We start from the raw sequence: 13,379 nt of genomic DNA on the forward strand, positions 1-13,379 counted from the left end.
ATTTTTATTTTTTTCCTATTAAATCTGTTCATTTTATTTTTATTTGTTGATTAGGTTTTCAGTTGTCCAATATCTGTTTTGAAGAGTTGAGAATATTCATCTTTCTCTTTCAATAACAACACACATAAACACTAGACAGTTTGTTTTGCACCAGTCCACAAAGAAAGAACTATCGTATTCGTGTTATTCGGTACCATTTAAAATATTATTAGTTGAACTGCTGCACTATCTGTTGTTGTTATTCTTGTTGATTAAAGTTATTGTTAACATTAGTTGCTGTGGTTGTAGGTGTTTTTGTGGTCGTGGCAATAGATTATAAAGTTGTTGTTTATGATCTCGAAGATAAAAATGAAAAAATTGCCCAGTCATGAAAATTTGTGTGGAACAACCATAGCTATGTTAAAAAAGATAAAATTTCACCTATATTTTATCATTTGTTATTTGTATTCATTGTAAATATCGGCACAGTATTTGGAAGAGAAATACTCAAATTTTACACATTATTTTTTTATTTATTCAAAATAACCGTTTCGAGATTTAAAAACTAAAGTAAAAACAAACACCTACGGTTTTGGTGATTATTTGAGGTTAGTTTTGAAACTCTCCATAGTAAATAACAAAAGAATTAATGATGTTATAATCCAACATTGTTTTAAGTTTATTTGGAAGTTGAAAATTAAATATTTTAGGGAGTGGTGAATCTTCACCAATTTACTGTTTGGATAATGTGACTAACCTAATTGGTAACATCAAACAAATTTAACATGAGATAAAAATTTATTTGATACAATTTAAATTTTGCAGAGACCAAAACATATTTAAAGAGATCATTTAAACCTTTTTACCTCACTTCAAAAAAATAAATAATCAACATGATGAAATTTCAAACAAGTATTCTTATCCTCTTTGTCTTAATTTCTACTTTTCATACCATTAGAGTTGTAGAAGCTGATTGCAATAATGCCTTTGATTGTACCATAGTATGCGACATAATTAAGGGCAAATGTGTCTTTCCTCTTGATGGTTCCCCCGTAACCCCTGACACCCCTTGCTCACTATTGGATAACCCTTGCTTATCATTATTAGGAAATTGTGATCTAACCTCTGGGGAATGTTTCGCAGAAGACTAAAGACCAGTGCTACCTTAGGAAAAAATTGATATAAATACCAAAATTTTCACCAAACACAAATACAATTCAATAAAAATATTTTGGACTCCAAAATCAACATCAAAAATAAAAATTGTTCAATTTAATTTTAACACAAGGGTAGTTTTTCAGTTCTGAGCAAAGTGCACAAATTTTTATGTGAGAGAATTTTAAATTATTGAGGTTTTTTTCATTTGCTTGAGATAATCAAAAATTGATTATTTCGTGAATGAATGTACGAATCAGAGAGTATTAGTGTACAGGTTTTTAAAGCGAATGGATGGTTATTAATATAGATAGGACTTATTGAGGGCAACTTTTGGAGCATCGGATTCATGGGAGGTAGCAATAAACTGTGGAGATAAGGCCTTACTTAGGTTGTCAACAAATATATTGAACTTTGGTTTAGTAATCTCGGCTTTTGTCATATGTATGGTATATATATTGATGTATTCGGCAAGGAGAATACCAATAGCCACCAGCTGTTGTGAATTCCATACATTTATATTTAACAAAAATTAAATTAAATATTTTTAATTGTTCTTATCAAATTGAATTATTACCTATTAAGTTGAGAAAGAAAGAAGTTCGATATTAAATTTAATTTTTAAAAAATAAAATAAATTTTTAGAGTGTGATGTTCATGAACATCAAAAAACACCAATTTTTTAAATCATTTTTAATAATACATATTTGTAAATAGTTAGTTTTATTAATCAGATTTAAACCTTTTTTTTTTTTTTATATTTATATATATTTGCTTTTATAATTGCTTTACAATACAATAAAGATAAAGATGACAAAACCACTTGAATTTTTAGATCACTTAAAAGTTAGTTTCCCAACTTTGATCGACCAAATACAAAAACTTAGAGAATATTATGATAATAAGTAAGTAATAAAAAAGTAGATCAACAAATTATATATATATAACTTATTAATAAAATATAAAACAATATTATATTAAAATTAGATTATGGCATCAGTTAACCACACAAATTGAAGAATTCATTGAGAATCCACAATTGTTGCAAAAGAAAGAGTTGATCAATCTCTACGAATTGTTTATTAAGGATTTCGAAACAAAGCTTAAACCATTGAGTTTGGTATCGATTTGCATTGTCATTAGTTCTCAATTAGGTATTTATTTTTGCACTCTATTAATATCAGTCATCATCAATGTTAATCGATTTTAATATATTTATATATTCAAATTTAAAATAGATAATGAAGGATCAATGAAATTCATTCAACAGATTTCAGAAAAGGTAAAGAAGGATAAGTCAGGTTACATTCTATCGTTGTCATTCATTGCATCCAGACATCTCGATGCACACCAAATCACAGAGGCCAAGCAAACCATTGAGACCGCCAGAGAGGAACTCAAGGGTATCACCGGTCTCGAACCAATCGTATATGCTACATTCTATCAAGTTTGTACTAATTATTGCAAGGTATGTTTGTTGAGTTTTCATTTATTCATTTTAAGTGAGAAATAATAATAATATTAATATTTATTAATACTTTATAATATAAATTTAAACAGTTGAAGAAATCATATGGTGAATTTTATCAGAATGCATTACTCTATTTATCATACACCAGATTGGAAACACTCTCTGTTTCAGACCAACAAACACTCGCATTTGAATTGGGTATTGCTGCCATCATTGGTGAGAATGTATATAGTTTCGGTGATTTAGTATGTATTATTTATTGTTACTACTATTATATCATGCCTAATAGTTATACTAACAATATAATATATATAGATTGTACATCCAATTCTTAGATCTTTGGAGAATACAGAGGCTGCTTGGCTCATTCATCTATTGAAGGCATTCAATATCGGTGATATTGCACAATACGAACAATTATTAGCAAAATATCGTGATTCTATTTCTAAAGTTGTAAGTAGATAATAGATATATTTAGATATAGATAATAGATATATATATAGATTGATTAGAGAATATAGATATTAATAGTTTTTTTTTTTTAAAATAGGCCGATTTGAATAATAATCAACAACAATCATTACAGAAAATAGCAATTCTATCATTGTTGGACCTTGCTTTTAGAACACCATCGGATAAGCGTATTCTTCCATTCCAAACTATTGCACAAACCACCAAGTTGCCACTCGGTGACATTGAATATCTCTTGATGAAGGCATTGTCATTGAATTTGATCAAGGGTAACATCGACCAGATCGATCAGAACATCATGATCACATGGGTCACCCCAAGAGTCTTGGATCTCAACCAAATCGCTACAATGAAAGGTAAAATCCTTGATTGGACCAGCAAGACTCAGATGTCTCTTGGTATCTTGGAGACAGACACCGTTGATCTCGTTGTTTAAACCATCAAAACTTTATTAATCAAATAATAGCACAGTAACAACAACAACATCATCAAAAACAACAATAACAACATTCGAATGTATAACATCACATAGATCATAACATCACACAACATAAACAAACAACAACAAAACTAATCAAAACTTATATACATTATTAAATAAATACAATAATCAAAAAAAAAAAAAAAACAACATCATAATTATTATTATTATTGTAATCAAATCTAAAAGTTATAGTTAACTCTAACTCTAAGAATTTAAAGTTTCTTGAATTTGTTTCCGACCCGAGGAAAGGAAGGTGATCGAAGATGAACAATTTTAAAATTTCACGTTCTTAGATTGATCTACCAACCAGGTCACCAAAATCATCATAATCGAAATTTTAATTTTTTTTTTTTGTTATTTTTGTAAATTAAAAATTTAATTTATTTTTTATTATTTATAAAACTTTAGGTTTTTTTATTATGTTTTAATAAATAATATACTTTGCAGCAAATAATAAAAAAAACATCATTGTTCTAATAATATTAATATAAAACTTTTAATTTATTGTACATATATTTCACAAATTTCACACACAAACACACTCACACAGAGACAACCACACTACTCATCTCATTCTTTGTTGTTAACTATTAGTTTAATTTGTTTGTTTTTATATTGTAAATTTTTGTGTATATTATAATCGTTCTCAAATATATATAACCTCTTTTTTTTTTTCCTAATTCCATTTGCGCTTAAATTTATTTTTTTATCTATATATAAAAATATATTTGATATAATTTAATCTTAATAATATATATATATCCTAATAATAAATATAAAACTATTTTTAATATTTATCTAAAAATAAACAAAAAATAAAAAATGGATTATGATGCAAATTTTGTAGGTTATTAGTTTTTTTAAAAAAGTTTAATTTATGATGACTGATTTTAATTTTAAATTTATTTTATTTGTATAATTAAATATAGGGTGTTACTATCTATGTAGATCATCATAGAACAACCATCAAAGGTATTAATTTACAATTGGCTTTAGCTAAATTCTTTTTGACACATGGCGTTCATAGAAATTACATTACAATCTATGACATTGGAAACAATTATGAAAAGCAAGCAGAGATCAAGAATCACTCAAAGAAGATTCCAAAGTACCCATATATAGGTATTAATGGTAAATTATGGGGTGTAAGTAGATTTTAGCTTATTTATTTTTTCGAAATCAGTTTATTAATATGTGTGTTGGTTATATAGGAAGGATGTATGGTTGATGAGAAAGCAGGTGAAATTGTAGAGTTGATTCAACCACTCGTCAATGCCGTACCAGACGAACAGAAATCGGTGGTTGTCGATGCATTTGTCAACGACCAACAAGTGTCAGAGAAAGAGATCACCGCTGAGACCTCACTTCAACTCGGTTACACAGATGCCGCTATCAATGTCACCGAGTGGTTGTTGTTTGGTTTGGTCAAAGGTGTTGTTTCCTCCACCTGGAGAGCCAACACTCCACCACTTCCAGAGTTGGACGAATCCGACTTTGAGTGCGAAGTAATCAGAACCAACTGGTACGGAAGACACCAATTCCGTAAATACAGATTCACACCCCAAGAAATCTTTAGACTTAGTGATGGAGTTGTCAGAGCAACTCTATTTTATAAAGATATTAAGGAACTCAAACAAGTTGACAAGAAAAATATTATTTTAACGTAAGATTATATAATAATTTTTAACTTTGCAAATAGCAATTAATAACTAACTTTTATTATTTAACAACCAACTATTATTTAGTATTGAAAATGGAGAGGCTCAATACATTGAAGGTGTTGAAAAGGATATTAGCAAGATAATTGAAATCGTTACATCAAGATCATACTTGGCACCAACCGGCGAAGATAGCTGGGCATCTACAATCGCTTCTCAATAGATTATATGTATATATTAAGTACGAAGCTGATGTATATTTATAACTATCTATATATTTTATATATTTATGTAACTATATTATATATTTAATAAAATAAAATTTCTATTTATTTTAAAATATAAATTTGATCACAAATTATTAATTCTTTGTAATTACACAACACTCTGAGTATTATACTATTATATTTATTTATATATGTACAACAATTTATTTTTATTTAGTCAAAAGATACATAGTATTTCTTAATTTCATATGATATCTCTGTCTCTGGAATAAAGTGTTGAGAACTCTTGAGCGCTTTGAAACATTTCAATATGATCTGTGTGAATTGCTTGTAGATATTGAACAAACGATCCAAGATGATCTGGAATATCTTTGTTCCGTTTCTAAAGTTAGGGAAAAGCTGGGTGACGATTACATTCATCTCTTCGATTCCAGTTCGCCAATTCTGATAGAAATCCTTCAATACCTTCTCGTGTATCTCTTTCTTTAGTCTCGGATGATTGATTTCCTCCACTGTATACTTGTTTATTAGAGGAAAGAGCTCTTTGACAATTAAAATCATATCCTTGAAGTAGGGATACGAATTCAACTGTTCCATTGCAAATAAATCAGACTCTTGTTCATACAACACAGTAAAGTAATTTTTATCATCCATATTTGGTGTTTCATTTTCCTGCAATCATTTAATGATTGATTGTTAGATATATATTGTTAGTTAGATATATTTGTTTGTTTGTTTGTTTGTTTGTATGTTTATTATTGTTACTTACAGATAATATAGTTAAAATTAAATCATAATTATTTAAAAGGAATATACTACGGTTGTTTTTCTCTTTGATTTCGTCAGACATCTTCATGAGCAGTTTAGGAATGACCGCCCTGAACATATCGAGATACTCTCTGATCGTAGGTATAATCTCTTGTGGTAGGTGTTGAGAGAGTGTCGAAATCGATCCAATCAGCTCAGCATATCTTCTTATTACGTAGTGTGGTCTGTTCTCCTCGATCGGGCATAGCTCGCGAATATTGGCATTCTTAACACTGTCGATATTCTCTGAGAACACAAAGTTTAGTCTATTCAAGGTGAGTAAGATCGATTGTTGGAATATTCTATCGGTACAATCCGATTTACTCGTTGATTTCATTCTATATTTGTTGGTAATACATATAATCAATAACAGTGCAATTGGGTCGTATGTTGTTGATAAATAAGAATTTAAATTATCCTATTAATATTATTCAAAAATAAAAAGAGTTAATTAGTTAATCTATTCAATTTAATATAGTTATTGTCAAATATTATATTTACCATATATAATGATTCAGATTTTCCAAATATTTGATTTGTACAATCTACGTCTGTAAGGAAAAACTCTTTGACATACATCGATTCGAATGAAATGGTATCCAAAATAAAGAAGATCATCGATCTGAAAATAGATTCGTATGACAACTTAATTTGATTGGATTGTGTAGTTGCTGCGCTGCTTGATCGTAGTGTTTGTGGATTGATAGCTGAACTGTCGAGTTCCAACATTATTTGATATCTTGATTCAACTGTGAATATACTAGATTTAATATTTAATTTATTGGTTTTACTACTAAAGAATCCTATATATATATTTATATAAATCATGTTAGTGATTTAGTATTCTATCAAAAGTATAATCGTCTATAGATTTTTCTCTTTTACCTTTGTTTTTATTCTCTGAAGTGCCTACTAAATCATTCTTGGTGGTAGGGTCGAATTGTAGTTTAGTCAAGAAAGAGATATAGTCTTTGGTGTAGGATGAATAGAGCTTTTCAACTAAATCCTTATATTGTTCAAAGAGTTGCTTTGCTAATTTGCCAGAGTGTCTATAGAGAAAGAAGAATGCCTGTCTATAAAGTGTGAATTCCTGTTGTTTTGAATGTAAATTAGCCACTGACTTTATCATTTGGAATTGATTTACAAAGAATCTATTAATCTTTTCTAATACCTATTTATATAGATATTATATCATTAAGTAAAGTTAGATTTGTTTGTTTGTTTATAATATTAAAGATAAAGTTTTGCTTTAACATACAATTGACAACATCTTTTGAAGATTATTAGCAACATCATCTGTAGCGGCGACATTGTTCATCTTTTGTGATTCGAAATGACCTATCTTTCTACTGAAAATCGATAGATACTGTAAATATTGATCGTTAACTTCACCTACTGATAATAAACTATTAATAGTAATTATAATATTAATAACCATTAGCGTTAATTATGATATATATATATATATTTATATATACAAATCTCTCTTGATAAACATACTGTATAATATCATCTGGCATTGAAAGTTCATCAATTACTCTATTTAATTTTTGAACAACATTCTTTCTGTTGTTGCACTTTACACTCTTTGATATTGATTTTTCCTGTAACTCTTTCATCTCCTTTGAGATATTGGTGAGATCCGATTGAAACTTTAATAACATCTCTTCGAATCCACTTAGCAGATTATTACTCTCTTTCAATGTTTGATACATCATTGCAAATGTTTCTCTTTCATTTACATCTAATTAGATAGTAGTAGTAGTAGTAGTTGGTGATACATTATATTAGAATACAAATAATAACAAAATATCAATTTAAAATATGCTAATCTTACAATCTGGTATAATATCTTGATACATCTCTTTCATCTCTTGATCGTACTTTATCAATGCAGATTCTACCTCCTCAGAGTATTGTTTGATATCGATTCCTTTCTTATAGCATTCCGCTATGATTGTCTCTGTTGGTGCATACTGTCTTAGTAACTCTATGATAATATAAATAACATATATGTTAAACTGTTAGTATAATGAATAACAAACATTATAATGTTAGCAAGATGATTGATAATTAGTTGCATACCTTCTAGATCTTCGAGACCACCTAATGGTATGTCAGAGGTAGTGAAATCATAGTCGAATTTCAATTCCAATTCACCATCTTCATTGGCACCACCGGTGGCAGAAGATACAACACTCTCACTGTCGTCCTCTCTACAATCGTTGATATTGCCGAACGACCCGATAGAAGATGCAAGACTGGGCGATAGAAGTGAACTCTTTACTTTGGGTGGTGGGTATTTCACACCGTTGATCATCGGTGTTAAATTCGGTGAGAGATTAGCCACCGATGATAAACCATTGATTCCACCATTCATCATATGGTGGTTATGATGACCTGTTGTTGTTGTTGTTGTTGTTGATACTATATCACCATTGCTACTGCTGCTATTATTGGTTACCATGAGAGTGGGTGTTGTAACACCACCTGCAGAGGCATGTCCACTGTTGGTGGGTGTTGTCGATTGTATTGCAGTGTCTCCAGAGATATCGTTCAACTCTAAATGCGAAATCGACTGTACAATAGGTCTATCATAAGTCACATGATTGTTACTACCACCACCACCACCATTGCTATTAGGTGTAGATGTTTTACTCATATTGTTATTACTACTAATATAGCTATTATTATTATTATTATTGTTATTATTATTATTTATTAATGATGGTTGAGGTGATTTTCCATTGGTTGCTGAACTCCTAAACATTTTTTTTTAATATCTTGTTGTCAATTCAAAAAAGTTGTGATTTTTTAAAATTTTTTTAAAATATTTTTTTTTTGGTTTTAGATATTAATCATATTAATTATTTAATGACTCATTTGGAAGTATACAAAGAATTTTAATAATATTCCTAAAATTTTGATTTTGTTTAATCTTTTAAAAGACAAATTGTTCCTCTTTTGAAAGTTTTAGTTTGTGGTAAAGAGATCTGAAAGATATCTTCTATGCTAAGTTAAAAAAATCCCAACTTTGAAATAAAATCAACTCTGAATAAAAAAAATTTCATTTTCTTCTTATTAATGAATATGAATTTATTAGTTTAGTTTATTATTTACATAATTTTATTGTTTTAATTTCTTATTTTATTATCGGGTATTATATTATACAGTTTGTAAACTTCCAGTTGAAGTTTTTTGGTCATCGGTCATGCTTCTATCAACAGATATATCAACACCAGATGAATCAAGAGCAGCTGTTCTTTGGAGTGAAATGTCTCCTGATGATGTGTTGGAGGTGTGCTCTTCGATCATCTCTGGGAATCCAAGTGCCATTCTGATACGTGTGCAAATGTAACCTCTGCCCAGAATGATTGAAACCCAATAGATATTGATTACCTCGAGAATATAAATAGCCAAGTTTATCCAGTCAAGAGAGTCGTTAGGATTGAAAATGTAGAGCATGTTGACCACCCACAGAGTAATACCCATAAACACTGAAAGACCTAGAACTCCTTTAATCTTCTTTTTCAGCAACTCGTCCAAACTTCTCTTTCTAGTGAGATGAACCAAGATCTGGATACCAAAGTGTGTCAATGAGAGAGCGATCAAACCAACGTAACCAAGGAAATAGATTCTCCAAACGGTGTCCCACCACTTACGATTTCCAAATGGATCGTTCCAAACACCTTGCAAAATGGCAAAAACAGTATGAAAAGTTAAAGAGAAAATAATATTGGCGATGACAATTTTATCGATAATCTTGACTCTATTCAAGGGTAGATCGTCATCCTTTGAGTAAAATACAACGGCCAACTTGATCCAAAGCAACTCAATAAAGAAATACTCAAAAACCATGAACTGAACAGCCCATGTCCAAAGAGCAAGAGTAGTCGGATCCATATACATTGCTTCGGCATCGGAAAAATATGCTGAAACACCAGAGAATATTCTCACTATCAATCAAATAAGATCAGTTAATAACAATTTTTTAAAAGTAGATATAATTTTTAAAAAAACTTACATATAAGTGCAAAAAACATGGACATGAAAACCAAAAATGGAATCGATTTAAGATAAAATTGTTTCAAGTTTACTTTTAAATGTTTTTTCTTTTGAATCTCTGCATAGATATTTGGTATGATAATGATTAATAAAGTTGGAATATGTAGCATTGATTCACCAAAGAACATCCAAGTTCCTCTTGTTAGATGTGCTACCATTATTTATTATTTTTTTCTATATTATATATTTATGATCAAAAACTATGATGATTTCTGTCACAATGAATTTTAGTTTGATAAGACAGAGTTCTATAGATGAAGAAAACCAAACAGAAAGAAAAAATAAAATAAATAAATTTAAATAAATTTAAAATAAAGGTTAGAACCGATTTTATTTTTGTTGTTGACAATCTAAATTCATTACACGGAAGTAATGTAGGGAGCAATTTTTAGATACTATGAAGTGTAGGCCTTAAGTATAAATATTATCAAAGGTAAAAATCACTACACTCAAACACTTTGAAAAAAAATCAACAACACATTAAGATATACATTTTTTGCTTTTAATAAAAAGTAAAGTTGTAAATTAAAAATGTCATTGTAACCTCCCGGTTTTAATCAAGTATGCAAATTTATTGATCGAGAAATCAACCTATCCCCATCCACAAAGTGCACCTTGTTTTATCGATCTTTTTTCAAATGAAACCCAGTTTTTTGCTTGTTTAACAGTGTTAAGCCTTAATGCCACCTATTTAAATATATTTGTTGTGGAGCTGGTTTAAATTTGATTTTGAAAGATATTTACGAATTCGTTACTCGCAAGTCAACTGAATGTGGTCCGCCTTCAAAAAAATTTGTAAATACCCCAAAATGTGGGAGGAGGTCTACAAAAAAATTGTCAAAAAAATTTTAACTGTCGAACCGTCTAAGTCACTTTTGCACCCCACTAAAAAAAAAGATTCCCCATTGCCACCTAAAGAACCAATTTTTCGAAAATATCTAGAATAAATGATTTACAACTTCATTATTATAAAATCTTATTTTTAGGCTTGGTGTTGGGCCATCACCATCTGTAAAATATTTATTTACAAGATTGATTGTTTGTTAAGTGGACTAGTTTTTAATGATTGCAAATCTTTTCTTTATTATGTTTATTTTCTAGCTCAATAAAATCACTTAATTTTCAAACAGTTTAAAAATTCCATTGTTACTAAAAGTGAAAAAAATAAATTATTACAAATATATTAAAATTATATACCTTATTAAAATTAAAATTATTTTATTAAAATTACAATTTTGTTATATTAAGTTAAAAAATTTTGGACCAAACTTTATACAAGAGACTATTATAATTTATCAATTTTTGAATTGTTTTCGATCTCACTTGTCAGCGTAGATTTCATAAGTTGAAGGAAATGATGTAAATCTATTGGAATATTCTTTTTGGAAAAAATAAAATAATAATTAATGTTAAAATTAGAATAGTTCAGTTCAATTTCGAATTGAAATACTCACAGTATTGTTATTTGAAAATGCAATAAAAGGAATCTTTCGAAGTGATCTACCACTGAATCCATCGGATAAATGTGCAATCTCCTTGACCAAACTAATTTGATATTTAACTTGCTCATCGGTTGGATTGACATTGGCAATTAGATTCTTTCTCTCCAGCTCTACCAGACACGACTTGATGATATCCCATCTGGCCTGTATCGTTGGTGGTCCAATAAATTGTTTAATATCAACTCTATCTATAAATGCAATATCTTTTATCATAAAGAATATATTGAAATGTACATAGTTAGTTAGTAACAAAAAATTGATGTTTAAACCATTACAAACTTATACACATACCGACTGCACCAACTAAATTGGAAGTAGTTAGAATCAATACATTTGGCAGATATTTTAGACGATCGAGTTGAGTTAGGAATGCGTTGACCACACGAATGGAATCGGATGGTTCGCCACCAGAGATTGCTGCTTTACGAGCTGCAGTCAGACTCTCGACCTCATCAATAAGAACGACCACCAGAGAATCTGTATCTTCGGCAAGCTCCTTGATCTTCTCGAATACCTTCATCACCAACTTTCCACTCTCTGAGAACCACTTACTAAACAAACTATGCGAGTTTATCTCAATGAGTGTTACATTTCCATCGTTGTGTTGTCTACCAATCGATATCTTTTGTGCCAATGCCTTACAAAGACTTGTCTTTCCAGTTCCAGGTGGTCCATTCAATAATATAATTCTAATTTAAATATTAATATAAGATTAATGTTAATTAAACTATCCAATATATTTATGAATAATAATATATTTAACCTACTTATTATGAGATATAATATTTTGATCAATATTTGAAGTTGAAAATTTTAAAATCGTTGATAAATATTGTAATAGTTTAGGTTTGATATTTCCATCATAAATTAAACTAATATAATGAATGAATGATGAATGAATGATTGTCAATAATCGCTAGTAATTTAATTGATTCGAATATTATTAAATGCTTACTTCTCCCAGAGTGTTGAATATTGATAGTTTGGTAGGATTGTGAGTTGATAGGGAGATGATTCCTCTGGATTATCGATATCTTCATCGACTGAATCTTCTCTATTCAATTTATAGGGATGTATGTCAAACGATAGTAAATCTCTGTGTCCAGTGTTGTTGTTATCCAGTTTATCTTGTTGACATCTTCCAAAGTGATCGTAGATCTTCAGTAGTTTGATATCGTTCTTTAATTTCTCGATCCTTTCAAAGTTAAATAGATTATTATTATTGTTGTTGTTATTGTTAAAACTAGAACATCTTCCAATAATTTTGCTAGCTATGAAATCAATGACGTCACTGAACTCTATGATAATCGTTGGATTCGAAATTAAAGATTCAATCAAATTCAACTTTAAAAAAGGATCGATAATAAATGATCGAACATCATCTCTAATTGAGCTATAGGCGACTGATGATCTATCCAATAACTCTATCTCCACTACATTAATACAATGAATGATTTGATTAATTTTAAAAGTTTATTCAAAAAAATCATCAATCAAATTGATAAAAATATAAATAAATAATAAACTACCATCTATTTTAATCATAATTATTATGTCTTT

General features: G+C 29.2%; 7 protein-coding genes across 7 annotated transcripts; 3 read left to right on the plus strand and 4 right to left on the minus strand.

The window, feature by feature from the left end:
• Positions 1-875: 875 nt before the first annotated feature.
• Positions 876-1,130, plus strand: PPL_05887 (uncharacterized protein; the record flags this gene model as incomplete). The annotated part of the gene is made up of 1 exon (XM_020576757.1): positions 876-1,130. One exon carries the CDS (start codon positions 876-878, stop codon positions 1,128-1,130), a length of 255 nt encoding a protein of 84 aa, XP_020433169.1.
• Positions 1,131-1,435: 305 nt separating this feature from the next.
• PPL_05888 (uncharacterized protein) lies at positions 1,436-1,576 on the minus strand (the record flags this gene model as incomplete). Its single annotated transcript, XM_020576758.1, has 1 exon — positions 1,436-1,576. One exon carries the CDS (start codon positions 1,574-1,576, stop codon positions 1,436-1,438), a length of 141 nt encoding a protein of 46 aa, XP_020433170.1.
• A 368-nt stretch (positions 1,577-1,944) lies between these two features.
• psmD13 (PCI domain-containing protein) lies at positions 1,945-3,512 on the plus strand (the record flags this gene model as incomplete). Its single annotated transcript, XM_020576759.1, has 6 exons — positions 1,945-2,039; positions 2,122-2,288; positions 2,373-2,602; positions 2,695-2,850; positions 2,921-3,058; positions 3,156-3,512. The coding sequence occupies 6 exons, from the start codon at positions 1,945-1,947 to the stop codon at positions 3,510-3,512; spliced, it is 1,143 nt and encodes a 380-aa protein (XP_020433171.1).
• Positions 3,513-4,382: 870 nt separating this feature from the next.
• PPL_05890 (uncharacterized protein) lies at positions 4,383-5,441 on the plus strand (the record flags this gene model as incomplete). The annotated part of the gene is made up of 4 exons (XM_020576760.1): positions 4,383-4,403; positions 4,490-4,705; positions 4,772-5,223; positions 5,306-5,441. 4 exons carry the CDS (start codon positions 4,383-4,385, stop codon positions 5,439-5,441), a joined length of 825 nt encoding a protein of 274 aa, XP_020433172.1.
• A 248-nt stretch (positions 5,442-5,689) lies between these two features.
• On the minus strand, positions 5,690-9,022 carry vps52B (Vps52 / Sac2 family protein; the record flags this gene model as incomplete). The annotated part of the gene is made up of 10 exons (XM_020576761.1): positions 5,690-5,772; positions 5,911-5,987; positions 6,026-6,117; positions 6,215-6,670; positions 6,754-7,055; positions 7,138-7,423; positions 7,511-7,658; positions 7,753-7,996; positions 8,090-8,242; positions 8,338-9,022. 10 exons carry the CDS (start codon positions 9,020-9,022, stop codon positions 5,690-5,692), a joined length of 2,526 nt encoding a protein of 841 aa, XP_020433173.1.
• Positions 9,023-9,417: 395 nt separating this feature from the next.
• On the minus strand, positions 9,418-10,475 carry PPL_05892 (uncharacterized protein; the record flags this gene model as incomplete). The annotated part of the gene is made up of 2 exons (XM_020576762.1): positions 9,418-10,208; positions 10,277-10,475. 2 exons carry the CDS (start codon positions 10,473-10,475, stop codon positions 9,418-9,420), a joined length of 990 nt encoding a protein of 329 aa, XP_020433174.1.
• Positions 10,476-10,647: 172 nt separating this feature from the next.
• PPL_05893 (AAA ATPase domain-containing protein) lies at positions 10,648-13,364 on the minus strand (the record flags this gene model as incomplete). The annotated part of the gene is made up of 6 exons (XM_020576763.1): positions 10,648-10,727; positions 11,768-12,022; positions 12,111-12,508; positions 12,587-12,691; positions 12,775-13,252; positions 13,349-13,364. The coding sequence occupies 6 exons, from the start codon at positions 13,362-13,364 to the stop codon at positions 10,648-10,650; spliced, it is 1,332 nt and encodes a 443-aa protein (XP_020433175.1).
• Positions 13,365-13,379: the final 15 nt, after the last annotated feature.

Source organism: Heterostelium album, assembly GCF_000004825.1.
Source record: "Heterostelium album PN500 unplaced genomic scaffold PPL_contig13, whole genome shotgun sequence".
Taxonomy (NCBI): Eukaryota; Evosea; class Eumycetozoa; order Acytosteliales; family Acytosteliaceae; genus Heterostelium; species Heterostelium album.